The sequence below is a fragment of the Panthera tigris genome, chromosome F3 (assembly GCF_018350195.1).
Source record: "Panthera tigris isolate Pti1 chromosome F3, P.tigris_Pti1_mat1.1, whole genome shotgun sequence".
Lineage (NCBI taxonomy): Eukaryota > Metazoa > Chordata > Mammalia > Carnivora > Felidae > Panthera > Panthera tigris.
The window spans coordinates 55,585,416-55,612,859 of NC_056678.1; the positions used below are offsets into that span (position 1 = coordinate 55,585,416).

The window sequence follows — 27,444 nt, forward strand, 5'->3', positions numbered from 1 at the left end:
AGATCATTCTAACTATAGCATTGTATCCACTTGGATGTTCCATTTCAATGACTCTTATTTAGATGACGTTTTTACTGTTTATAGTTGAAAGTAAACAGATAAGGCTGTACAAATATATTTCTATATCTAGATCTATTCCTTCTGATATATCTTTATACCCTATATCTCTTTTATTATGGCCATAATACATATCCACCATAACACAATGAACTGGTCAAACAAGAAACTTCATTGTTTATCCTTCACTTTGCATGTCTGGCCACCCATTTCCTGCTTGTGCATTTATTTATTTATTTATTTATTTTTCATTTTTTTAATGTGTATTTATTTTTGAGAGAGACAAAGGCAGAGACAGTGGGCAGGGCAGGGCAGGGGCAGAGAGAGAGGGAGACACAGAATCCGAAGCAGCCTCCAGGCTCTGAGCTGTCAGCACAGAGACTGATGTGGGGCTCGAACTTGTGAACAGCGAGATCATGACCTGAGCTTAAGTTGGACACTTAACCGACTGAGCCACCCGGGCGACCCTCCCGCCTGTGCATTTATAACCAAGACTATAAAGATGGAGGAGGAGTATGAACTAAATAAAAGAAAACAGATAAGAAGCACCTGGGTGGCCCAGTCGGTTGAGTGTCCAACTTCGGCTCAGGTCATGATCTCGCAGTTCATGCGTTCCGTTCGAGTCCCACACTGGGCTCGGTGCTGACAGCCTGTCAGCACCCAGCCCACTTCCTATCCTCTGTCCCCCTCTCTCCATCCCTCCCCTGTCTTGCACTCTCCCAAAAAGAAATAAATATTTTATAAAACAGATAAAACTATAGCAGATAAATCTAGTAAGAAGAAAGATATATAAAAATGGAAAGAGAATCAATAGAAACTCAAATATGCAATGTTAGAATTCAGATGTACTCACATTGAAATAAAAGTAGGAACGTGTATACCAAAGTCAAATATAAATGACCTTTGAATAAGCAACTATTTAGGAATATTCATTCAAAACTCTTGCCCTCATCCCTCAAATTAAAGGCACCTGAGAGTTTCTTAGTTTGAAAATAGCAAACATTTATGAAGTATCTGCTATATGCCAGGCATGGTTTTAAATGCTTTATATGTATGAACTCTTGTAATCATTGCAACAGCACTATGAGTAAAGTATTATTGTCATGTTATTTCATCTCTTTCAAATGAGGAAACAGGAACTGCAGAGGTCACGCTAGTTTTCCAGGGTCACGGAGCTCTTAAGAATGAAGCTGGATTTCAAACCCAAGAAAGAAGTTTGGCTCCAAAGCAATACTGCCTCACAATACAAGTCCCAAGAAAGTTTCCAAACAACGCTTACAAACACCATCAGTGACACTCAAAGCATAATGTAATATACAAACGAACCTGATGTCCTTTTCACGTTCAGACTGACAGTGCATCCTGAACTCAGTGTCCGCTAAAAAGGGGTCCCTTGAGAGCATACACAAATGGTTTAATTGGAAGAGTTCATGATAAATCCTAAAGCTTTGGGATTCAGAAGAACACAAATAACAGAGAACCCTTTAGGATGCTTTCCTGAAAATGCAGAGTGAACAGGGAGAAGACAAGAACTCCTGCAACTTGTAACCATATTTTCAAAACCGTAGAAATGCTCATGCCATCACAGAATTCTTCCACATGTAATAAGGGCAAAGTTTGATTGTGCAGGAACAATGCCAGGATATCTTTTCAACCTGCCTATGAACTCTTGTTTGCAGACTATGGAAGAGCCCAAGGGCGAGCTAGACTTAACTGTGGTCTCATTTGGGAGGTAATTTCAGTTAAAATAGTATTTAGTATTCTGGTAAAAGTTCTTGCCACTGTCTCTCTCTCTCTCTCTCTCTCTTTTTAAGATCTAAGAGAAAAATCTTTGCAATGCTTTAGAGCTGAATATTTTAAAAAGTATTTTAAGCTGAAGAGTATGCGCTTAGCCTTTGATTTCCATCCGATCCCAGAGGTGTTTGCTGTGGTGTATCGGCCCTGTCCTGTTTCCCAGCATTCAAGCTGGGTGTTTAAGGACTCAGTTGTGAGTACCTGGTGAAAAGCCTTAAATAACTAGATAAACAGCCCAGCTGCCAACCTAAAGCAATCTTACACTTAGGGGGTGAGTGGCCCAGGAAATTTGCTCTTTGTCATTTTGACTTGGGTTTGAAAATGGACCTGGGCTGCATTCCAGCTCAAAGAGCCATTCACTTCCAAAGACTCCTAAATTGTCCCAAGGAGCTCATTTTAGCAGTGGATTATTTGTGTTTGGCCGGGCATCCTAATAGCAAAAGCTGTCTGCTTTGGCAAGCAAAGGCTATGGCAGGATTTAGAATTACTATCCCCAGTGTTTTTCTTGATGAGGTTATTTTTCAGGAAAGCAGTCCCCCACCCTCCATTTAAACAGTGACACTGCCTGAATGTTGTGCAGGCACTCTTCTTGAACTCATCAAGGGCCTCCCACAGCAGGGTGGCCTGTTCTATGTATCAGAGGCGAAGTTGAAACAAACGAGAAGCAGCACCAGGTATTTACCAAAACCAAAGCTGTCTGAATGACACATTCATCTTTTCCTGTACCCGAGGTGGCAGGTATTGGTTGACTAGGGATGAGGAAGAATTTGGAGGTTTAAATTTAAAAATAAGAATGATAAAGAATTTGTGAAAAATTTTCCTTAGGGGATATAGAGCGTAGGTACTTGAAGAGCCGATGCTTATTTATCTACACAGTTGTAAATTGGGCCTATTGTCCGCCTCTCCCCCTGGCCTGTGAGGCCTCCAGGTTGTGGTTACCATCAGCTGGAAGCTAACTAGCATAGCACCTACACACTGCAGGGGCTCAAATGTTACCGGAAGGCAGAGGTGAGATTAGAACACAGGATCAGGTAATGCTTCACTCATCGTATTAGAGGAGTCCAAAATTAAGTACACAAGAAGATCCCCAGGACTGAAGGAAGAAAATGTTAGAATTTCTACTTATATTTAGTTTTACCTCATTTATATACCTGTTTAACATTACACTTTAATATCACAGTATGATACATGTAGAATTTAAAACAGATAATTAGGTGTGTATTAAAGAGTGCTTGCTCAAAAATATTTTTACTGATGGTGGATAATGATAAAAATTTTTGAGTCCCACTTTGCTGCTTTATTGCCCCATAATTAGTCTCTCATAGGTGTCACTGGAGTTTATTTAATTTGATTTTTAAAATAACCTGGTGGGCAGAATATGAATAGCATTTTACCATTGAAGGAAAAGGGGAAGAAAATACTAATGCTAAGTGCTGGGGGTTTTATCTTGGTTAATCCTCACAGCAGCTCCCTTTTATAGCTGATGAAGCAGAATGTGCTATTATTTTCTGGAATAATTTAAAGAGAATTGGTATCACATCTTCCTTGTTGGGTAGAATTCACCAGTGAAATCATCTGGGCCTGTTTTGGAAGATGATCAATTATTGATTGAATTTTTAAAATAGATATAGGCCTTGGGGCACCACTGGGTGGCTCAGTCAGCTGGGCATCCGACTTGGCTCAGGTCATGATCTCACAGCTCATGGGTTCAAGCCCCGTGTTGGGCTCTGTGCTGACAGCTCAGAGCCTGGATCCTGCTTCGGATTCCGTCTCCCTCTCTCTCTGCCCCCACACCCTGCTCGCACTCTGTCTCTCTCAAAAATAAATAAACATTTAAAAAATTACTAAAAATAGACATAGGTTGATTCAGATAGGCTATTTCTCCTTGTGTGAGTTGTAGTAAATTGTGTCTTTCAAGAAGTTGGTCCATTTCACCTAAGTCATTAAATTTTTGATCATAGAGTTGTTCATAATATTCCTTTATCCTTTTGATGTCTGTGGGGTCAGTTGGGATGATCCCTCTTTCATTTCTGATATTAGTAATCTGTGTCTTCTCTTTTTTTTATTCTTAGCCTGCTAGGTGTTTATCCATTTTATTGATCTTTTCAGAGAACTGGCTTTTGGTTTTGTTGATTTTCTCTATTGATTTCTTGTTTTCAATTTCATTGATACCTGCTCTGATTTTATTTTCTTCAGCTTACTTTCAATTTAATTTCTACTTTTCCAGTTTTCTAAAGTGGAGTCTCAAATTAGTGGTTTTAGATCTCTCTTCATTTCTGCTATATGCATCCAATGCTATAAATTTCCCTCTAGGGACTCTTTTTGCTGCATCCTACAAATTTTGATAAATTGTAATTTAATTGTCATTTAATTTGAAATATTTTTTTTTATTTCTCTTGATGTTTCTTCTTGGACCTACATGTATTTAGAAGTATTTTGTTCAATCCCCAAATATTTGGGGATTTTTCAGTTCTCTTTCTGTTATTGATTTCCAGTTTAATTCCGTTGCGATATTACAGTATACTTTGTATGACACTTACTCTTTTAAATTTGTTGAGATACATTTTATAGCCTTGAATGTGGTCTGTCTTGGTGAATGTTCCATGTGAGCTTAAGAATATGTTGACTGGGGATGCCGGGGTGGCTCAGTCAGTTAAGTGTCTGACTTCAGCTCAGGTCATGGTCTCATGGTTTGGTGAGTTTGGGCCTCACGATGGGCTCTGTGTTGACAGCTCTGACCTCGGAGCCTGCTTCAGATTTTGTGTCTCCCTCTGTCTGCCCCTCCCCTGCTCATGCTCTCTCTCTCTCTCTCTCTCTCTCAAAAATAATAATAATAATAATAATAATAATAATAATTTTTTAAATAGCGTATGTTGGCTGTTGGATACAGTAGTCTTATAAATGTCAGTTAGACAGAGCTGATTGATAGCTGTTCTTTTCAAATATAGACTTACTGATTTTCTGCCTGCTGGCTCTGTCAGTTACTTAGAAAGGGGTGACTACTACAGTGACTAATTCTCCTTGCACTTCTGTCTCTTTTGCTTCATGTATTTTGATGCTCTGTTGCTAGACACATACACATTGAAGATTGTTATGTCTTCTTTGAGAATTGACCCCTTTATCATGAAATACCGGTCTTTATCCCTGATAATTTCCTTACTCTCAAGTCTATTTTGTCTGAAATTAGTATCATTACTCCAGCTTTCTTTTGATTAATGTTAGCATGGTATATCTTTTCTATACCTTTACTTTTAGTCTGTTTGTATTTGTTGTTTAAAATGGGTCTAGGGGCGCCTGGGTGGCTCAGTTGGTTGAGTGTCTGACTACCGATTTCGACTCAGGTCATGATACCAGCATCGTGAGATCAAGCCCTGCCTCAGGCTCTGTGCTGAGCATGGAGACTGCTTAATATTCTCTCTCTCTCTCTCTCTCTCTCTCTCTCTCTCTCTCTCTCTCTTTCCCCCTCTCCCCCTCAGCTCCTCTCCCCTGCTTGTGTGTGCTCTCACTCTCTCTAATAATAAATAAATAAATAAATAAATAAATAAATAAATAAATAAAGTTGTTTTTTTTCACAGTCTTTGCCTTTCATTGATGCATTTAGACTCTTCACATAAAGTGACTGTTAATATAGTTAGATTAATATCTACTGTATCTGTAACTGTTTTCCATCAATTACATTGTTCTCATCAATTACATTCTTCATTTTTTGTTTCTGTTTTTGCTTTCCACCCTTTCAGGCTTCTCTGGTTTTATTCAGCATTTTATATGATTCCATTTTCTCTCTTCTCTTAGCTTGTCAATTATACTTCTTTTCAAAAATTTTTTTAGTGTTTGCTCTGGAGTTTGGAATATACATTTATGACCAATCAAAGTCCACTTTCAAATAACACTATACTGCTTCCTACATAGTTTGTCTACCTTATAGCAGATTATTTCCAATCCCTTCCTCCCTGCCTTCCCTTACAACATTGTGGTCATTCATTTACCTCATCTATAACCTATAATCACGGATTATATTTTTGTTATTATTTTGAACAAGATGGTACCTGAAAGGTAATTAAGAAAAATGAAAACAAAAGGTTTCATTTTACCTTCGTTTATTTCATATCTAATGCTCCCCATTTGTAACCTGTATCATTTTCCTTCTCTCTGAAAACTTCAAAGTTTTCTTTTTTTAGAAAAGAAATTGCTTTTCTTGCAAAGTAGCTGTGCCTGTGACAGTGTTCTTCATTTGTCATCAAAATATGTGTCTGTCTGCAAGTCTTTGTTTCTCCTTTACATGAAGGCTAATTCTGGGTACAGAATTGTAGGTGTTGGTTATTTTCTTTCAACACCTTTTACTCCACTGTCTTCTTGTTTGTGTGGTTTCTGAAGAGAAGTTCAATGTCATTCTTAAACTTGATCTTCTGTATATAAGGTGGTTTTTTACCATTTGGATTCTTTCAAGATTTTTCTCTCTCTTTTTTTTTTAATGTTTATTTATTTCTGAGACAGAGAGACACAGAGCATGAACAGGGGAGGGTCAGAGAGAGGGAGACACAGAATCCGAAGCAGGCTCCAGGCTCCGAGCTGTCAGCACAGAGCCCGATGCGGGGCTCAAACTTATGGACTGCGAGATCATAACCTGAGACAAAGTCAGATGCTCAACTGACTGAGCCACCCAGGCACCCCAAGATTTTTCTCTTTGTATTTGGTTTTCTGCGGTTTGAGTATGACATGATTAAGTGTAAATTTTCCATGATCTCTCAGCTTTCTGAATCTAGTTTCATGTCTGTCATCAATTTAGGAAAGTTTTTAACCATTATTACTTGAAATGTTCTTTTCTGTTCCTTTTTCTATGTCTTCTGAAATTCCCAGTATGCATACATTAAACCTAATGTGATGAGTTCTTGTGAACATCTTCCATATCTTGCACATTCTATTTCACTTTTTCATTCTCTTTTCTTTTTGAATTTCAATTTTGTAAGTTTCTACTGACCTGTCTTCAAGCTCACTGATTCTTTCCTCATCTGTGTCCAGTTTACTGATGAATCCATCAGAGCCATTCTTTATTTCTATTACAGTGTTTTTGAATTTTAGTCTTTCTTTGGGTTCTTTTTTTATAGTTTTTGTCTCTCTGCTTACATTACCTATGTGTCCTTGCATGTGGCCCACTTTTTACATCAGCACCTTTAGCTTATTATTAATCATAGTGAAATCCCTAGCCTTATAATTACAAAATTCCTGCATATCTGAGTCTGTTTCTGATGTTTGGCTTGTGTCTTCAGATTTGGGTTTTTTGGGTGTTTTTGTTATTGCTTGGCTTTTAGCATGAGCTTTAAATTTTTGTTAGACACTAGTCATGGTATATTAAGTAAAAAGAACTAAAGTGCACAGGCCTTTAGTATGAGCTTTTATGTTTTCTGCCAAGGAATTAGGCTATTTACTGTTTGCTATAGCTGTGGTATCAGAGTTAAAATTTTCTTCAGTGTCCTTTTTCTTTTCTTCCTTGTTTTATTTGAGTATGCTTAGAGACTCTTTAAATAGGGTCTCAGGCTTGTAATGATTTTGGCTGTGATCCCTTGTTTTCATACAGGAGCCTAATGAGGTGGTGGTAAGTTGTAGGGAGGGAAAATTTTGTATAGTCCTATGATTAGGTCTCAGTCTTTTAGTGACCCTTAGTTGGGTATTTCTCTTCCCTCAGATTGGTCAGGCTTTGATGATCCCCCAGGCCGGTAAAATAGTTTCACTTAGGATAGGACTTGTTAAAGAGACCAGAGCGCTCTGGGAATATTCATAAATGGCTACTTTAACCCTTCCCCTCTGCTGGAAGCAAGAGTGAGTTTACAGTGAGAACCCAGTGGACCTCCTAGGGGTAAATCTCAGGACAGCACAGGAGCCCTCCTATTACAGGACCCTTCAGAGTTCTTAACTATCAACTAGTCTACACTGAGCCACCAACAATTTGTCAATTACAGTTGAAGGTGTTCGTGGGGTATTGTCTTCAGTGTGCTTCTCTTCGTGAACTTCTCCTCCCAATAAGTTTTGATCCTCTGTATCTGCCTGTCCCTCCCATTTTCAAGGAGGAAGTTTGTCCTGTGAACTCAGTTTGTTTATGGATCTAAGAACAATTGATTTAAAATCTGTTCAACTTTCTCCTGCCGTGATGTGATGGGAGTGATGACTTCCAAACTCTTTTTTACATATTGGACTCAGAAACCAGAGTCCAGATGAGTAAACAAATTCAAGTAGAGTGAAGACCTCATCCAAGCTGAGAACACTAGTAAATGGTAATGCAGCGATTCCCACATGGTTCTGGGTAGGCTAGAGCTTGGTGTGGGGCCCAGCGCATGTTTGACAAATGAATCAGTGGCCCCAAAACCAGGCCAGAGCCCTTTGTACTATGTCACACCACCATTGTCAAAAGTCAAAAGTCAGTGATTAGACGGGGTCCAGGGTAACAGGGTTTAAAGAAAATAACCAAACAAAAACTCCCCTCTGTAAAAAAATAAAATAAAATAATGGAACATTCTTAGGGATATTACTGACGGAAACAAAAAATTACCTACGTAATAAGGGAAAGCGTTAGTACGAAGGAAGCCTAATCAGCACTAGAATACTTTGGTCAAATGTGGAGAACTACCTGAGATGTAAGAGATAAAGAAACCTCAGACTACACCATTTCCATTTTTTATCAGTTTGGGAAACTGCTACTTCTAGACAGGTGTTCAGACTATGAAAGTGGTTCATAAGACAGATGCAAAGATGATTTTGAAAGGTTGGAAAGTAAGGCCTTTGGAGGAAGAGCATTCTGTGTCTGGAGAAGAAGAGGGTGGAGGTCAGCTGAATAGGTCTGCAAGCATGTGAAGAGTATGCTCACCTCTAACTTTTATAGAGCACAAGGCCAGAGCACCAAGAGCTCCATGTAAAATTAAGACCAAAAGTTGGCAAAATATCAAAGACGAGGATTTAATAATTGTTACCATGACTCAGTTATCTATTGGTGGGTCTGTAATGTTTGGGTGAGTGATGAAAGACATAAGTTATACATAATTATGTAGTGTATATAATTTATTTTCTTATATTTATTTCAGCAGAGTCATTGATTATATTTTTATTTTTTTATCTAATTTTATTTTTATTTTGTTTTTGCTTTTAATTTTTTTAATGTTTGTTTATTTTTGAGAGAGAGAGAGACAGAGACATAGAATATGAGTGGGGGAAGGGCAGAGAGAGAGAGAGAGACATAGAATCCAAAACAGGCTCCAGGCTCTGAGTTGTCAGCACATCGTCTGATGTGGAGCTTAAACCCACAAACCATGAGATCATGACCTGAGCCGAAGTTGGATGTTTAACCCAGTGAGCCACCTGGGCACCCCTTTTTTATTTAATTACATTTTTAGAACGAAGATTTTGATCTAATTATTATTACATTATTAATGATGATATAAACTGGATTTTAAAAGAAAATGTGAATCTATTTAAGACTTTGTAAAGTTTATTTATTTATTTTGAGAGAGACAGAGACAGCGCACATGAGGGAGGGGCAGAGAGACAGGGAGACAGAGGGCTCCAAGCAGGCTCCACAGTGTCAGCACAGAGCCCGACATGGGGCTCGAACTCATGAAACCGTGAGATCATGACCTGAACCAAAACCAAGGGTCAGACGCTTAACCAACTGAGCCACCCAGATGCCCCAGAAAATATAAATCTATTTAAAACATACACAGTTTGAATACATTTTTATCAAGTATAAATTAAAGTAAGTGTAAAAAACAAAAATTTTAACTTATTTCCATGTTTTAATGTAGCAGGATTCTTACACAGAGAGTCCTGACACCGAGGCTTTTCTTTCCAGGAAGCAACTTTATTCCTGCCGGCAGCACTCAGTTGGGTTCTTAACAAAGAACTGAGCCCCAATCACCACGTGGTGTAGTTTTTTAAATACATTTTTTACTTCTTTGTCTCCCATATATGGTAACACACAAACATGTAGTCTGATTAAGTGGTCTCATGGTACAAGGTTGTGAGGGAAGTTGTCATATATGTGTATAGTCAGGTTGCCTTGAGGTATTTTTTTTTCTTTCCTTAGGGAAGGGACCTTACCCCGTTAAAAATGAGTTATTTTAATTCAGAATTATCTATTATATCAAATGAGTTCATTTAATTCAGAATTATCTATTATATCAAAATGAGGGATAAATATAATTAATAAATATCAAAAGTTTAAACTAAAATAATAAAATTAACTTTTTCATTTAGTTTATTTTTATTTTTATTTTATTATTTTTTAAATGAAATTTATTGTCAGATTGGTTTCCATACAACACCCAGTGCTCATCCCAACAGGTGCCCTCCTTAATACCCATCACCCATTTTCCCCTCCCTCCCACCCCCATTTTATTCTCAGTTTTTTAGAGTCTTTTATGGTTTGCTTCCCTCCCTAAGTTTTTTTTTCCCTTCCCCTCCCCCACGGTTTTCTGTTAAATTTCTCAGGATCCACGTAAGAGTGAAAACATATGGTATCTGTCTTTCTCTGTATGACTTATTTCGCTTAGCATAACAGTCTCCAGTTCCATCCACATTGCAAAAAAGGCCATATTTCATTCATTCTCATGGCCAAGTAGTATTCCATTGTATATATAAACCACAATTTCTTTATCCATTCATCAGTTGATGGACATTTAGGCTCCTTCCATAATTTGGCTATTGTTGAAAGTTCTGCTATAAACATTGGGGTACAAGTGCCCCTATGCATCAGCACTCCTGTAACCGTTGGGTAAATTCCTAGCAGTGCTATTGCTGGATCATTAGGGTAAATCTATTTTTAATTTTTTGAGGAACCCCCACACTGTTTTCCAGAGTGGCTGCACCCACCCAGTTTGCATTCCCACCAACAGTGCAAGAGGTTTCCCATTTCTCCACATCCTCTCCAGCATCTATAGTCTCCTGACTTGTTCATTTTAGCCACTCTGACTGGTGTGAGGTGATATCTCATTGTGGTTTTGATTTGTATTTGCCTGATGAGGAGTGACGTTGAGCATCTTTTCATGTGTCTGTTGGCCATCTGGATGTCTTCTTTAGAGAAATGTCAATTCATGTTTTCTGCCCATTTCTTCACTGGATTATTTGTTTTTTGGGTGTGGAGTTTGGTGAGTTCTTTATAGATTTTGGATACTAGCCCTGTGTCCAATAAGTCGTTTGCAAATATCTTTTCCCATTCTGTCAGTTGCCTTTTAGTTTTGTTGATTGTTTCCTTTGCAGTGCAGAAGCTTTTTATCTTCATGAGGTCCCAATAGTTCATTTTTGCTTTTAATTCCTTCACCTTTGGAGATGTGTCAAGTAAGAAATTGCTGTGGCTCAGGTTAGAGAGGTTTTTTTCTGCTTTCTCCTCTAGGATTTTGATGGTTTCCTGTCTCACATTCAGGTCCTTCATCCATTTTGTGTTTATTTTTGTGAATGGTGTAAGAAAGTGATCTAGTTTCATTCTTCTACATGTTGCTGTCCAGTTCTCCCAGCACCATTTGTTTAAGACCCTGTCTTTTTTCCATTGGATATTCTTTCTTGCTTTGTCAAAGATTAGTTGGCCATACTTTTGTGGGTCCAATTCTGGAGTCTCTATTCTATTCCATTGGTCTATGTGTCTGTTTTTGTGCCAATACCATGCTGTCTTGATGATTACAACTTTGTAGTAGAGGCTAAAGTCTGGGATTGTGATGCCTCCCACTTTGGTCTTCTTCTTCAAAATTACTTTGGCTATTCGGGGCCTTTTGTGGTTCCATACAAATTTTAGGATTGCTTGCTCTAGCTTTGAGAAGAATGCTGGTGCAATTTTGATTGGGATTGCATTGAATGTGTAGATAGCTTCGGGTAGTATTGACATTTTAACACTATTTATTCTTCCAATCCGTAAGCATGGAATGTTTTTCCATTTCTTTGTATCTTCTTCAATTTCCTTCATAACCTTTCTATAGTTTTCAGCATACAGATCTTTTACATCTTTGGTTAGGTTTATTCATAAGTATTTTATGATTCTTGGTGCAATTGTGAATGAGATCAATTTATTTGTCTTTCTGTTGCTTCATTATTAGTGTATAAGAATGCAACTGATTTCTGTACATTAATTTTGTATCCTGTGACTTTGCTGAGTTCATGTATCAGTTCTAGCATACTTTTGGTGGAGTCTATTCCATGTATAATATCACGTCATCTGCAGAAAGTGAAAGCTTGACTTCATCTTTGCCAATTTTGATGCCTTTGATTTCCTTTTGTTGTCTGCTGATGCTAGAACTTCCAACACTATGTTAAATAACAGCAGTGAGAGTGGACATCCCTGTCATGTTCCTGATCTCAGGGGGAAAGCTCTCAGTTTTTCCCCACTGAGGACAAGATTAGCTGCAGGCTTTTCATAAATGGCTTTCATGATGTTTAAGTATGTTCTTTCTATCCTGACTTTCTCGAGGGTTTTTATTAAGAAAGGATGCTGAATTTTGTCAAATGCTTTTTCTGCATCGATTGACAGGATCATATGGTTCTTATCTTTTCTTTTGTTAATGTGGTGTATCATGTTGATTGATTGGTGAATGTCGAACCAGCCCTGCAGCCCAGGAATGAATCCCACTTGATCATGGTGAATAATACTTTTTATATGCTGTTGAATTCGATTTTCATGCATATTCATCAGGGATATTGGCCTGTAGTTCTCTTTTTTTCCTGGGTCTCTGTCTTGTTTCGGAATCAAAGAAATGCTGGCTTCATAGAATGAGTCTGGAAGTTTTCCTTGCCTTTCTATTTTTTGGAACAGCTTGAGAAGGATAGGTATTATCTCTGCTTTAAATGTTTGGTAGAATTCCCCAGGGAAGCCATCTGGTCCTGGACTCTTATGCGTTGGGAGATTTTTGATAACTGATTCAATTTCTTCGCTGGTTATGGGTCTGTTCAAGTTTTCTATTTCTTCCTGTTTGAGTTTTGGAAGTGTGTGTGTGCTTAGGAATTTGTCCATTTCTTCTAGGTTGTCCAGTGTGTTGGCATATAATTTTTCATAGTATTCTGTGATAATTGCTTGTATTTCTGAGGAATTGGTTGTAATAATTCCATTTTCATTCATGATTTTATCTATTTGGGTCATCTCCCTTTTCTTTTTGAGAAGCCTGGCTAGAGGTTTATCAATTTTGTTTATTTTTTCAAAAAAAAAACAACTCTTGGTTTCATCGATCTGCTCTACAAGTTTTTTAGATTCTATATAGTTTATTTCTGCTCTGATCTTTATTACTTATTTTTCTTCTGCTGGGTTTGGGATGTCTTTGCTCTTCTGCTTCTAGTTCCTTTAGGTGTGCTGTTAGATTTTGTATTTGGGATTTTTCTTGTTTCTTGAGATAGGCCTGGACTGCAGTGTATTTTCCTCTCAGGACTGCCTTCGCTGCATCCCAAAGTGTTTGGATTGTTGTATTTTCATTTTCATCTGTTTCCATATATTCTTTAATTTCTTCTCTAGTTGCCTGGTTGACCCATTCATTCTTTAATAGGGTGTTCTTTAACCTCCATGGTTTTGGAGGTTTTCCAGACTTTTTCCTGTGGTTGATTACAAGTTTCATAGCATTGTGGTCTGAAAGTGTGCATGATATGATCTCAATTCTTTTATACTTATGAAGGGCTGTTTGTGACCCAGTATGTGATCTATCTTGAAGAATGTTCCATGTGCACTCGAGAAGAAAGTATATTCTGTTGCTTTGGGATGCAGAGTTCTAAATATAACTGTCATGTCCAACTGATCCAATGTATCATTCAGGGCCCTTGTTTCTTTATTGATCCTGTGTCTAGATGATCTATCCATTGTTGTAGGTGGGGTATTAAAGTCCCCTGCAATTACCACATTCTTATCAATAAGGTTGCTTATGTTTGTGATTAATTGTTTTATATGTTTGGGGGCTTTCATATTTGGGGCATAGACATTTATAATTGTTAGCTGTTCCTGATGGATAGACCCTGTAATTATTATATAATGCCCTTCTTCATCTCTTGTTACAGCCTTTAATTTAAAGTCTAGTTTGTCTGATATAAGTATGGCTACTCCAGCTTTCTTTTGACTTCCAGTAGCATGATAGATAGTTCTCCATCCCCTCACTTTCAATCTGAAGGTGTCCTCAGGCCTAAAATGAGTCTCTTGTAGACAACAAACAGATGGGTCTTGTTTTTTTAATCCATTCTGATACCCTATGTCTTTTGGTTGGAGCATTTAGTCCATTTATATTCAGTGTTATTATTGAAAGATATGGGTTTAGAGTCACTGTGATGTCTGTAGGTTTCATGCTTGTAGGGATGTCTCTGGTACTTTGTGGTCCTTGCAACATTTCACTCACAGAATGCTTTCAGCATTTTCTCTATATCCTTGTATTTTGCCAGTTTCGCTATGATATGTTGTGCAAAAGATCGATTCGAGTTATATCTGAAGGGAGTTCTCTGTGCCTCTTGGATTTCAATGCCTGTTTCCTTCCCCAGAGCAGGGAAGTTCTCAGCTATGATTTATTCAAGTACACCTTCAGCCCCTTTCTCTCTCTCTTCCTCTTCTGGAATTCCTATTATACGGATATTGTTCCATTTGATTGCATCACTTAGTTCTCTACCTCTCCCCTCATACTCCTGAATTTTTTTATCTCTCTTTTTCTCGGACTCCTCTTTTTCCATAATTTTATCTTCTAATTCATCTATTCTCTCCTCTGCCTCTTCAGTCTGAGCTGTGGTCACCTCCGTTTATTTTGCAGCTCATTTATAGCATTTTTTAGTTCCTCATGACTATTTCTTAGTCCCTTGATCTCTGTAGCAATAGATTCTCTGCTGTTCTCTATCCTTTTTTCAAGCCCAGAGATTAATTTTATGCTATTATTCTAAATTCTTGTTCCGTTGTATTGCTTAAATCATTTTTGATCAATTCGTTAGCTGTCCCTACTTCGCGGAGTTTCTTTTGAGGAGAATTCTTCCATTTCATCATTTTGGGTAGTCCCTGCTATAGCCCCAAACTGCAGGGCATGTCCCCTGTGCTGTCCAGAATAACTTGTGTTGGTGGGCGGGGCTGCGGTCAGACCTGATGTCTGCCCCCAGCCCACTGCTGGGGCCACAGTCAGACTGGTGTGTACCTTACCTTCCCCTCTCCTAGGGGCAGGACTCACTGTGGAGTGGTGTGGCCCCTGTCTGGGCTGCTTGCACACTGCCAGGCTTGTGGTGCTGCTTCGATGAGATCTGGCCAAGGGCGTATTAGCTAGGGTGGATCTGCAAGGTAAGCATAGGGGCGGGAGGGGCAGGCTTAACTCCCTTTGCTGTCCGTGGTCCCCTGCCGGAGGGGCCCTGAAGCACAGGGAGGGAGGCAGGCCCATCAGAGGGATGGATCCACAGAATCCACGGGCATTTGCACCGTGCAAGCAAGTTCGGTGACAGGAACTGGTTCCCTTTGGATTGGGGCTGGGGGATGGGAGAGGGAGATGGCGCTGGCCAGCGCCTTTGTTCCCCCACTGAGCTGAGCTCTGTCTTCAGGGGCTCAACAACTCTCCCTCCCCACGTCCCCTTGCCCTCCGTGCTCTCCGAGAGCAGAGCTGTTGACTTTTAACATTCCAGATGTTAAGTCCCACTGGCTGTCAGAACTCATGGAGTCCGGCCCCTCCGCTTTTGCAAACCAGACTCGGGGGCTCTGCCTTGCCAGGTGGGCTGCCCCTCCACCGCCCCGGCTCCTTCCCGCAGGACTGTGTAGCACACACCACTTCTCCACCCTTCCTACCCTCTTCCGTGAGCCTCTTGTCTACCTTGGCTCTGGAGAGTCCATTCTGCTAGCCTTCTGGTGGTTTGGGGGTTATTTAGGCAGATGTGGGTGGAATCTAAGCGATCGGCAGGACGAGGTGAGCCCAGAGTCCTCCTACGCCTCCATCTTCCTTTAATCTCTCATTTAGATTTTGAAAAATAAATTGTCATGTGTATCTATAAAAAGAAAACACTTGGGACGTCAGGGTGGCTCAGATGGTTAAGCATTCAACTCGATTTCGGCTCAGATCGTGATCTCATGGTACATGAGATCAAGCCCTGTGTAGGGCTCTGTGTCAACAGTACCGAGCCTGCTTGGGATTCTCTGTCTTTCTCTTCCTCTGCCCCTCCCCGACTCTCTCTCTCTCAACATAAATAAAATAAAGTAGATAAATAAAGTAAATAAAATTTAAAAAATAAAAGAAACTTTAAAAAGAAAACTCTTCACAGTTGTAGATTTCTGTGTGCCTACATAAAAAATCACTACCATGCTTCACACATATGCCTAACTTCCATACATTCAAATTTAAGAGTAATATGAATTATTTACTACTGCAAAATGTTCCTACTATGTCATTGACAACCCTTGTAAATACCGTGTCGATTCCTGAGTACCTCTAGAATCACAATTTGAACTAAAAAGAAAGCAAGAATATGGATATTGGGCACCACAGGAAAATAGTACTTGATTATATAAAGTTCTGTTGCATTTTTCATATTTTTTTCAAATTAATTAGTTTTTTATCTAAGTGTTTCTGTCGCTTAAATTCTCTTCATACTCAAAAGCAGTGTGTGTTAAAGCATAACTGCCTTCATGTCCCTTGGGCTCTGTCACTTTTGTTTCACTAACACAGAGCAACAGGTGTGGGGCTTCTCCCTGGGGCCTGGATAACGTTGGTCCTAAAAGCAGAGAATTAGGGTTAAGAGCTCTAGCCGGAAGAGAGAGCCAGGTCCCTAGTGGCAAAGATACTCGCATGGTCTTCAGTACATGTATGTTTTGTGTGTTTGTAATGGATGAACTCTGTAAGAGGTGGGCTCAGGGCAAAGGTCCTTGTTTCCAAGTTTTTCTTAAAAAAAAAAACAAAAAAAACAAAAAAAAAAGAAAAAGAAAACTATCCCAAATCATCTCCATTAAGTATAGGTCTCCTTTACAAGGAGACACATATATTTTTTTGTAGTCTGACCATTTATCGATAGCATTCACTGGTGATTTAGTACTTTACCTCTTATTGTGCCTTTTTAACATGCATGAAGAGCATCCATTTGTATCACTCAAATGCTGCTTCTCTGGGTACTGAGTAAAAAAAAAAAAAAAAAGATTTTTCCCCTCTAAACTCCTTTAGCATTCATTTGAATCAATGCTATGGTACTTACCACAGTCTGCCCTCTGTTATGAGTATTTGGGTATATCACCTTTCCCATGTCATTCATTCAGTCAACAACTATTTCTTACAAAACAAAGCACCGATTCCTATGAAGCTTATAATCTCAGGTGGGACACAAAATAAATAAATATTCAATATCCTGGAGCGGCAATTAAGACAATAGAGCCAGTTAAGACAATAGAGCGTTTTAGGAGTGCTATTTTATATATACAGGTAGTCTGGGAAGGCCTCTGTGAACAGAGATGTGATAAAAGGAGGGAATGAGCCACAGAAATAAGTGGAGATAAAGCTGTCTAGGTGGAGGCGTCTGTAACTATAAAGACTGGGAAGAAATGTGTTCCGTAAGCAAGTGTTGCTAAAGAGGGTCAAAAGAGGGGGAATGTAGAGGAAAAGAAGTCATGTCCTAAAAGGACCCAAAAGTACAACTATGTGGGGGGACTTATAGGTCAAGGTAAAAAAATTTAGATTGTAAGCTCCTTTAAGATAGGTGACTAGGTGTGGTCTTTGTGTCACTCAGAGGTTCTTAATAGTGCCACCCATGACTATGACAAGCTATGTGTTTAAGGAAACTTCTGTACCTCTGGCTTTCAACTGATAACAATTATCTGTTAATTTTGTCTGATTTGAGGATATGACAGGAAATGTGAAGTGCAGTTAAATAGCTATCTAAAAGTGTAATATAAATTACAATGAAATAATAATAATAATAATAATAATAATACAAAGTAAGGTCTCTGTGGTAATCTTTGATCTTTTTCCTCCCAGGATTTCCAAACCGTATTACCATCATTTGATCTCTTCTCAAAGTATGGAAAATTATATTCAAAAGCTGGACAAATTATATAAAGGTATGCTATTTTGCTAAGAAGTATTTCAAAAAGTATATTAAAAACATTTTAAAAATCAAACAAGATTGACTTTAACTCTCAAGCATTTTTAAAACTGTGCTATAATATTTATCTATAATAAAACTTTATCTTTTGTTCTGATTTAATGGCTTTAACATTCAAAAATCATGGATTTTCTTTTTCAAATCTCCAAAATAGACTCAAAACACATGAAGAGAACTGACAAAAATCTGAGGTAACCTTTTAAGTTAATTAATACAGTAAATAGGTTTACACAATGCAATTAAAAAAATACTGATAGTGTCCAAAAGTTAAAATAGTATACAATATTATATTCAGTATGTGTGCTATTTGAAATATGAGTTGTCTTTAGGGGATTCCAAATAAGTAGTGTCTAAGGTCTCTGATTATCAAAGTTTACGGTACAGAAAAGAACAGAGATACCCATATAAACTGCAAGATCACAAAATAAGCTCTCAGTGAAAACTGTTTAATTGCTGAGAAGTTTTAGAATAGCAAGTGATTATAATAAAGTAAGACTAATAGGGATTGTGGCACTTTCAACCAAATTAAAGGGGGTATGGTAAGAAGACAGCAAAGATGACTACAGTTGAGGGAAAAGCGCAGCAGTGAGAAATCATGCTGGGTGACATTCCCTAGGTAGCCTCCCCCACCAAGAAGCAAGGGAAAAACAGGACTGGTTCATTGGAAAGAGCACAGAGTAGATCCAAGCAACTTGGGTCCTGTAGATTTCACGTTAGTTTAACTTCTCTCCCCACTTACAACTTTGGATGCCTCAAAGTTGTTCTATATGTTAAATGTAGACACTAATATCTACCTCTTAACTACTCCAAAGGAATATATGAAGGGGAATATATGAAGGAAAATATGAAATATCCTGAGCTAATACAAAAGCATACATATAATGCCAAGTGGAATTGTGGTTTCAAAGGTTTATAAAGTATCGGTATAGATTGGAGCATCTATCTAGTATCTGTGACTCACAGGACGAAGTAGTTTTCAAAAGAATTTTAACATTTATTTATTACTGAGAGACAAAGAGAGACAGAGCGTGAGCAGGGGAGGGGCAGAGAGAGAGGGAGACACAGAATCCAAAGCAGGCTTCAGGCTCTGAGCTGTCAGCACAGAACCCGACGCAGGGCTCGAACTCACAAACTGCGAGATCATGACCTGAGCTGAAGTAGGTGCTTAACCGACTGAGCCTTGCTGGTGCCCCCAGGATGAAATGGTTTACATAAAATTTTCCATATTTGTGTATGACTTCAGGTATTAGTTCAAAGATAGAGCCCATTATAATGGTGAAAGGTTGAAAACAGCATGAACCCTCAGTAAATGCGGAGTTAAATAAATGAGGACCTGAAATGCAACATTCTGAAGACATCAAAAATACTAACATAGATCTTTACCTATTAGTTCAAAAAAAAATGCTTATAATATATTTCTAAGAAAAGAAGGCTGAATTCAACAGAAGCTGTGTAGTCGATTTCATTAAAAATGTGTGTGTGTACATGTATATATATAATGTGTATGTATATATAAAAGCACGCATGCACTTATTTACATATTACATGCATATGTATACATCCTTAAAAGGCAAAATGTTAGCAATAGTTATCCCTAGATAGTGAGATTATGATTTCCTTTTTGGATGATGCCTCTTTGTAGTCTCATTTTATGAAATTTGCCTCTAATCAGACAAAAGCAAAGTGTTGAAACAAAATACTCCAATAGGGGCTACTTGCCCTTCTTTACCAATTATAGAAACATCTTGACTTTCTTCTATTCAATCATCATAATTTAGAGACAATTATCTTTTTTTCTGAAGACAAAATAATTACTTGCTAAGTTATTTATAAGGAAGACAGGGATGAGTCACAAATGTTTCACATTCCTTTTAATTAAAAAGAGTGCCCAATGCACAGATATGTGACGGAAATATGAGATAGAAATTAAAAAAAAAAAAATGTTTGCTAACGCTTCTCTTGGATCTGGAACTATTTTGTGAATTGAAAATATTATCAAAATGTCATCTCCTCTTCTTGGAAAGGAAATTAATGCCTAGTGTTTAATTTTGGTAAGTGGAGGGTAGCAGCCTTAGCTGAGGCTCTCCTATTAAGATTTAATTTCAGCAAATACAACAGAGTGCTTCTGTTCTTTGTGAAGAAGGCCAAGACGGGGACACTTACCCCAAAGTGTTGAATAAAGATGCCATAGTAATTTTTTGAGCTATCTATTTGATTGCTTCAGCTTCAAGGTAGTTCATCACTTCACTATAATTCACCCTACATTGCCTCTTACACCCATACTACATTTTCCCATCAGTCCGATTAGAATAGTGATGCCTTTACCAGATTAATCTTTCTTTCCTTAGCACGTCTGCGTTTAGGATAAACAGAGCCAACGCTACCCATTTTGATTAATACACTAAGATTTCAGCCTGGAAATGGCTGAGAGTGAATTAGATTTTAAACGCGCACATATTTTAAAATCTGCTCTCTGAAAAGAATATGACTCCTTATAATTTCTTTAACTTTTCTTTATAACTGCTTACTTCTGTAACCTGTGGTTACAGTTTCCTAAAGGCAGCTTTGTTAAAAATTGGATTATACTAGAGCCTTTGGAGGATATAGACTGCTTTGCCATAAAGACTGCTACATCCGTCTTTCCAGGCAGAAGAGTTTCTTTAAGGACTCAAGTGAAATAAAAATTAGCAAAATAAGGTGAAATCATTGGTTAGTCTGGCATCAGTGTGAGTTGTCTTGCATTATGTGCTCTCCAAGGTTTTCAGATTCTTCTTTGTTTGGTCCAAGCTATCTTTCTGCTAAAATGTGGTTAAATTTTGAGGCCAGATGAGTTGTTTTAATTAAATTATGATGCATGAAAACCAATGTACTCCCCCCACCCATCCCATACCCCTTTTCATAGGAATTTGGCACATAAATCACTCAAACGCTGAGAAAAAAAAATTAAAATAAAAAGTACATTTAGTCAGCACCTGAGTTAGGAAAGGGGTGAAATTCTATTGTCTTTTCCCAGAAGAAATAAGGTCTTAGCAACTGTGTAAGGAAAAAGAAGGTATCTGAAGAGAAAGGAATAATCAGGCATATAAGCTATATATGTGCCTTTTGGGGGTTACTTTTTTAATTCAATAAGAAATGATGAAACTTTGTCATTCAGTTTGACACTATGTGAATTTATAACCCTTTCCAATTTAGTAATGATGAACCGGCAAAAAATAAAATGAAACAAAAACCAAGGTATCTTGAGCATCTTTTTCTTGGCTCTGTGGTCCTTTGAATAAGGATAATACAACAACCCACTTGCCTGTAGGAAGACAGTCTGCTGCTTCTCCTTGACTGAGGCAGGTGGGCTGGGCATTCTACGTGTCTGGTGGCACATATGATCGGCATGTCTACCAGCAGCTGCAGCGGTGTAGACAGAGATCAAAGAATAGGGTAATTCCAGCAGGGCTGGGCATGAATCATATCATGGTGTAGCCTCCCAGACTTCTAACTGAGCTAACTCTATGTGAGCAAGATTTAAATAGAGAATTTGAGACCTCTTGTTACTGGGTTCTTTTTCTTCGTTCATTGTACCGTTTTGTTTTTAGAAAGTAAAAGAAGACAAAAGGTAAAAAGGAGGTTAAAGTGTGACGTGAGTGTGGAATAGAAGGACCCCCACTGCCTGGATTCCTGGATTCTACTTCTGTGACTGCTGAGTGACCTTGACACAAGTCTTTTAGCCTCTGAAGTTTCTCTCTCTCTCTCTCTCTCTCTCTCTTATTTGTCCAAAGAAAAAATTGGAAACACCTTTGGTTCATTCAAAAATTCTGCAGTTATAATAGTAAAATAAAAATGAGTATCCTACAGAAAATACACTTAAACCATACTTCTTACAGTGATTCAACGAACTATAACGTTTTATAGCCAACTGCTCATAATTATAGTGTGGATCTATGTACACATAGTGTGTGAATAGTGGGTCTCTTGCCTCTGAGAATGTCTGTCACAACCACAGCCCCTGGTGACCAAAAGTGCCATAAATGGCTCCCCTGAAGTGGCCATATTCTGACCCCATTGCCCTAGTCACAATGGATGAAGCCAGTTTGGGGTACCCAAGGTAAAGGCAGCCAACACGTAAGTATGAATGATGAATGGTTTAAAGTATGAGTGGAATGAAGTGGTATGGTGTGACAGCTCCGCTCTGAGGGAAATAGGGACTCATCAGACCCATTAGAACCCCCTCAGGACATTGAACTTGTGAACACAAAGACCAGTGGGTATGGGACCAGAAACATGTAGCCTCCCTCAAGTCGAGAAGGCATTTGCGGGTCTCTACTGCAAAGAGAGTGAAACAGTAATCTGGCCATTAAAGGTTGTGCTTAGCACATTGAATTCACTTAATAAGTGGTTTCTGAATGAAAAACAAGTGTCTCACTGATTAGATTCTGAAATTTTAGGGTACACCTTCTAACCCTTTGAATCTGTAATAGCAATTGGCAGTCTATTAGGTATTTTGTAGATGGTAGGTGAATATTTGTTGATTCTGACTTCAGTACAAACTCAGAAGACAATTAGCTGGTATTAGAAAGAGTCTGAACATTGTCCACTTCAAAGCTACGTGGCAAATCTTGTGATTAAATCCATAACCTTGCCCTTGTCATTCTGAGTGTCTAAGCTGGAATTTTAAAGCTGATTGGTATAATGAGGCATTATGCAAGGAATTGTGGTTTGTGAAGTTTTATAGGAAACAGATTTACTTTAAAAAATTAAGTTAATTTATTTACTTTGAGAGAGAGAGAGTGGGGTAGGAGCAGAGAGAGAGGAAGAGAGAACTCCAAGCCAGGCTTGAACTCACGAACTATGAGATCATATTCTGAGCTGAGATCAAGAGTCAGATGCTTAACCGACTAAACCACCCAGGCACCCCCAGATTCACTTTTAAAACATCTTCAGTGTTACTTTTTTAAAAACAGTTAACATTCATTTAGAGTCAAATTTGGTGAATAATGGTGGGAGTTATGGTAAGTATGGGTTTGCAGAAAATTCAAGGACACCATAAAAGTGAAAGCTTTTCTTAATAAGACAATATTTATGGCAAGGAGGAATTCACAGTCATCTGGGAGTGGGAAATAGAAATAGAATCGAAAAATATATTATGATGTGTTACACAAAATAATGGAAGATGGTAAATAATTACTCTGTGTTATAAAGTGTAAGAAGCTGAGTAGAAGTAGCCAGATTCAGAACAGAGCAGACTTCTTTGAAACATTATGCATTCAGACTGGATGCATAGCAGACTGGATGATTCAACTATCAAGCTTCATTTTCTCTAGAAACAATTAATGAAAATAAAAATCAAAATTACATTATCAGGGACATGGAGTGGGGAGTATATAACTGGCCACTGGTTTTAAAGTTTCCTAACTCTACCAAGCCTCATTTCTCTCTTCCTTGATTATTATTCTGTTTTTTTAATTTTTAACAGGATATATTATATTACTTTATATATAAATGAATACATATAAATATATAAATGAATACATATATGTATATTACTTTACAGTAATGGAATAAATGATTCCTGTTCTTTTGTCATAATCTTAGGATACTAGAATCTTATTCTAATGCTGCTGCCAGTACTCACAATATTTTGGGAACACATTCTTTTAAAATAACTTTCAGCATTTTATGAGGTATTACATAACCTCAGTACTTCAAAGTTACCTGTTGTTGGAATAAACAAAAGTAATTGTGAGGGCATCTTACTTCTCTTTCTTTCTTTCCTCTTCCCCTTCCTGTTCCTCCTCATTGCCCTCCTCCCCCTCCTTTCTCTTCCTCTTCTTCCTCTTTCTTCCTCTCCTTCAAAGTTTTATCACTGTGTCCATATATGTATAGACACCCAAGAAAAATAATTCTAGCTCTTGATATCTTCTTGGGAACTGCTACGTATTTCATTGTTCAGAACACCAGTTTTATCTTGATCTCTGAGACCCAAGCTCTTGAATGCTTCAGGTGCTCTATAGCCAGTCTTTGTCATGTTTTGTTCTTCACCACCACTACCTCCCCCAAAGACACCTACATAAGCTCCTGATAACTAGAGAGGTGCCCAGACAAGTCCAAAAATGCCCTTGTATTCAGTAGAGAGAAGACTGAGATGTGGAATCTTACTAGAGAACACAATTGAGGAAAGCAATCTGTTTCTTCCGGAAAACTACTTAGCTACATCAACTTCTATACAATTTTCTTGCTACATTCCCAGAATCAGCCATTCAAGAAAGTTAGTGAGACATAGTGTCTGACCAAAACTAAGCGATAATTCACCAATTAATTCTGAATGAATATTGGCCCCATTAAAAACATTAATAACACCGTGGATGTTTAAAGGTATATACCCTGAGAACATTCAGACTTAGATCTCCAGTTCTTCTGAAATCAACATACTCGTCAACTTTCTTATGGTTAAGCAGATAATATCTTTCTTCCCCGTAGCCCGTCTCTAATTTCTTTGAGGGCAAATAACTGTCTCTCATGATAAATACCCTTTATCCAACCTCTAGCAGAGCACCTGGCGCAGAGCAGAATATCTGTTGGATAAATGTTGTTAAGGAAGTTCCAAAAATCTTTCAAGGAATGGGAGCTGTAAAATAGCATCTAGCTTCCTGAAATAGTGCCTACAAAGACACCATTGCTCATTTGAATGCATACTTTGTGGAATGTTATTTTTAATTAGTCTCATTTATAGTTATGTTGCATACTATTTTGGATACAGATTTGGATGTACACTAAGTTGGTCGACCCTGAGGTCAAGTTATGATTGCTGCTTGGGTAAAGTGTTCCTTCTGGAAACTAAACTTTTATACCTGTAAATTAGTAATTTTCCTTAATTATCTTTATCTATACAATATAGTATTGTGGCTTAGGGAAACGCTGAATCTTTTTTATTGATTGTATCCCCTTTTTACTCTGTTCCCCCACTTTTATGGCCTACCTCTCCTATCCATGTGGTGTCCATCATGTGCTAATTTTACCTTCAATCACATTTTTTTTTCTCCAGCTTTTTAACTTTGCCCTGATGTTCTCTTCCATTTTATTCTTTTTCCATCATAAAATGGCTCAAACCCTTTTGGGAACAAAGGTGGATATTAATAAAATCACAAAATTGTATGTGGAACTTGTCTAAGGTCATAGTGATGCCTAAACGCAGCAGAATTGCTGAACCAGTAGAGCTTAGTTGGTCCAAGTTCCAGTTCACGAGAAACCATTACATAAAGCATCAGAATAAAATTTTGTTGAAAAATGAGTGAGTGGGTGAATGAGTGAGTGAGTGAACCACTGGAGAATATAGTTTGGGTTGGTCTGTATGCCATGAATTAAATTCTAGTTAGCATCTGTCTTTAAGCATATCTAAAACCGTCTTTGAGCATATCTAAAACCATACTCATTACATCTTTTGTGTTACATCTCTAATGATGAGCTTTCTAACTCTTCTACAGTAAATGACTCTTCTCTCATAAACCACTGCCAATGAAAGACTCTAAATGAGAGAAATGGCATTCATTTGGACTGAGAATATAAGTGATTATTTGTTGTGTCCTACAAAAAGCACACAATGCCAGAACTCTTATCTGTTCTCCCAGTTGATAATTCGAAACTTTTTCCTGTGAGTATGGAGTGAAATCCCTGCTTGGCCTGAGGCTTATGCTTGCCTTGCTCCTGTTGGAGCTCAATGTCCCCAGCAGGTTCCCTCGCATAGGTATTGCTAAGGGTATTGCTAAGTAGGTATATTCTTCCATGTCTGAACACTTAAACTCATTGATGAGGAAGTCACCGTGCTGCTGGTAATAGCAGATGTAGTCACTTATCAGTACAATGAGTTTAGTTTATAATTCTCAGCCTCATAGTTATGACTACAGAATACAGTTCGTTAGGACGCCATTGCATTTAGCAGTCCTTGCCACAAAGTGAGGCGTCTGTACGCTGAGGAATCCTCATATTAAGAAATGACAAAACTGTGCATACTGGTTGGAATAAATCACTGAAGCAAACAGAAGGGAAACACAGAGTGTGTGTTTAATGTTAAACTGAGAAGTTAATGTGCCCACCTTATAAGGGAGACTGTAAGACCATACAAATTGCAAGTGAAGCCCAAGCTCTTGTTATAAAATCTAATAATGATTATTTGCTAGGCTTGCATTGTTCCACAGTTAACCTATTTTCCAGCTTGAAAGTAGTCTTTTCTACTTAATATATTTTAAGGCATTTATATTTAATTCTAAACTACAACTACCTAACAAAAATTAATTTTCACATCTCTCTTATGTGAAAATAATCCAGTTGAATGAAAGAAAGATAAAAAAATTGTGTTTAAAAAATGTAGTCCTTCATTCATACTTAACTATTATAAGCCAGGCACATCACTGACTGAGAGAAGGGAACACAAGCAAGATCATTTTGTTTTTTAGGTTTAACAATTTTTTTTTTTGTTAATGTTTATTTATTTTTTTTAATTTTTTTTTTAACGTTTTATTTATTTTTGGGACAGAGAGAGACAGAGCGCGAACTGGGGAGGGGCAGAGAGAGAGGGAGACACAGAATCGGAAGCAGGCTCCAGGCTCCGAGCCATCAGCCCAGAGCCCGACGCGGGGCTCGAACTCACCGACCGTGAGATCGTGACCTGAGCTGAAGTCGGACGCCTAACCGACTGAGCCACCCAGGCGCCCCAATGTTTATTTATTTTTGAGAGAGAGAGAGAGAGAGAGAGCGAGAGAGCGCACACAAGGGACAGAGAGAAAGAGGGAGACACAGAATCTGAAGCAGGCTCCAGGCTCTAAGTCATCAGCGCAGAGCCTGATGCGGGGCTCCAACTCACAAACTGCGAGATCATGACCTGAGCAGAACTCGGACACTTAACCCACCGAACCACCCAGGTGCCCCACAAGATCATTTTGTGATTTTTAGAGTCTAAGTAGTTTACTCATTTTTCCAAAACCTTGGTATTTACTCATTCTCTGTTCAACAAGGATTCAATAAGAACCTTTCTTATTTTTAAGTGTTATTGTATTATAAGTAATATGAGTACAAAAATTTTTTAGTATATTTTAGTAAAATTTTAGTAAATTGCTACCCTCAAAGAGTTCAGTTCAGTTGACATGAAGAATCTGGAGTGTAATTAAAAATGAAAAAAAGGTTATTTAATATAAGAATTTTTTTTTATTTGCTGTATGCCTAAAATGAGAAATAATAGGATTAAAATGGAATGGGGATAGTTGGGAAAAATTTCTTGGAGGAGACAAGAGTTAAGACATATAGTAGCGAGGACTTTGGGTGATTATGATGTGACAATGTGGGTTCATCAATTGTAACAAATGTGCCACACTGTTGGGGGATGTTGTTAATAATGGGGGGGTGGGGAGGCTGTGCATGTGTGCCAGCAAGGGTTATATGGGAAATTTACGTACCTTCCTCTTAATTTGCTGTGAACCCAAAACTACTCTTTAAAACAAGGATTTTATTTTTTTTTAATGGCAATACCAAAATGGTGAGTAATTGTAACTTTCATCTGGTAAACTG

General features: G+C 38.1%; 1 protein-coding gene across 4 annotated transcripts in view; it reads left to right on the forward strand.

Moving 5' to 3' along the window:
• The window catches only part of SPATA17 (spermatogenesis associated 17), a 197,907-nt gene extending 176,162 nt beyond the window's left edge, over positions 1–21,745 (forward strand). For 3 of the 4 annotated variants that reach the window (XM_042976890.1, XM_007072820.3, XM_042976892.1), the window contains 2 exons: positions 17,769–17,851; positions 21,483–21,745. In XM_042976890.1, the coding sequence (XP_042832824.1) occupies positions 17,769–17,849 (81 nt within the window). In that variant the 3' untranslated portion in view covers positions 17,850–17,851; positions 21,483–21,745. Of the gene's footprint in view, positions 1–17,768; positions 17,852–18,049; positions 18,087–21,482 lie in introns of all 4 variants that reach the window. The other variant, XM_042976891.1, reaches the window with a different exon arrangement.
• The last annotated feature ends 5,699 nt before the right edge of the window (positions 21,746–27,444 follow it).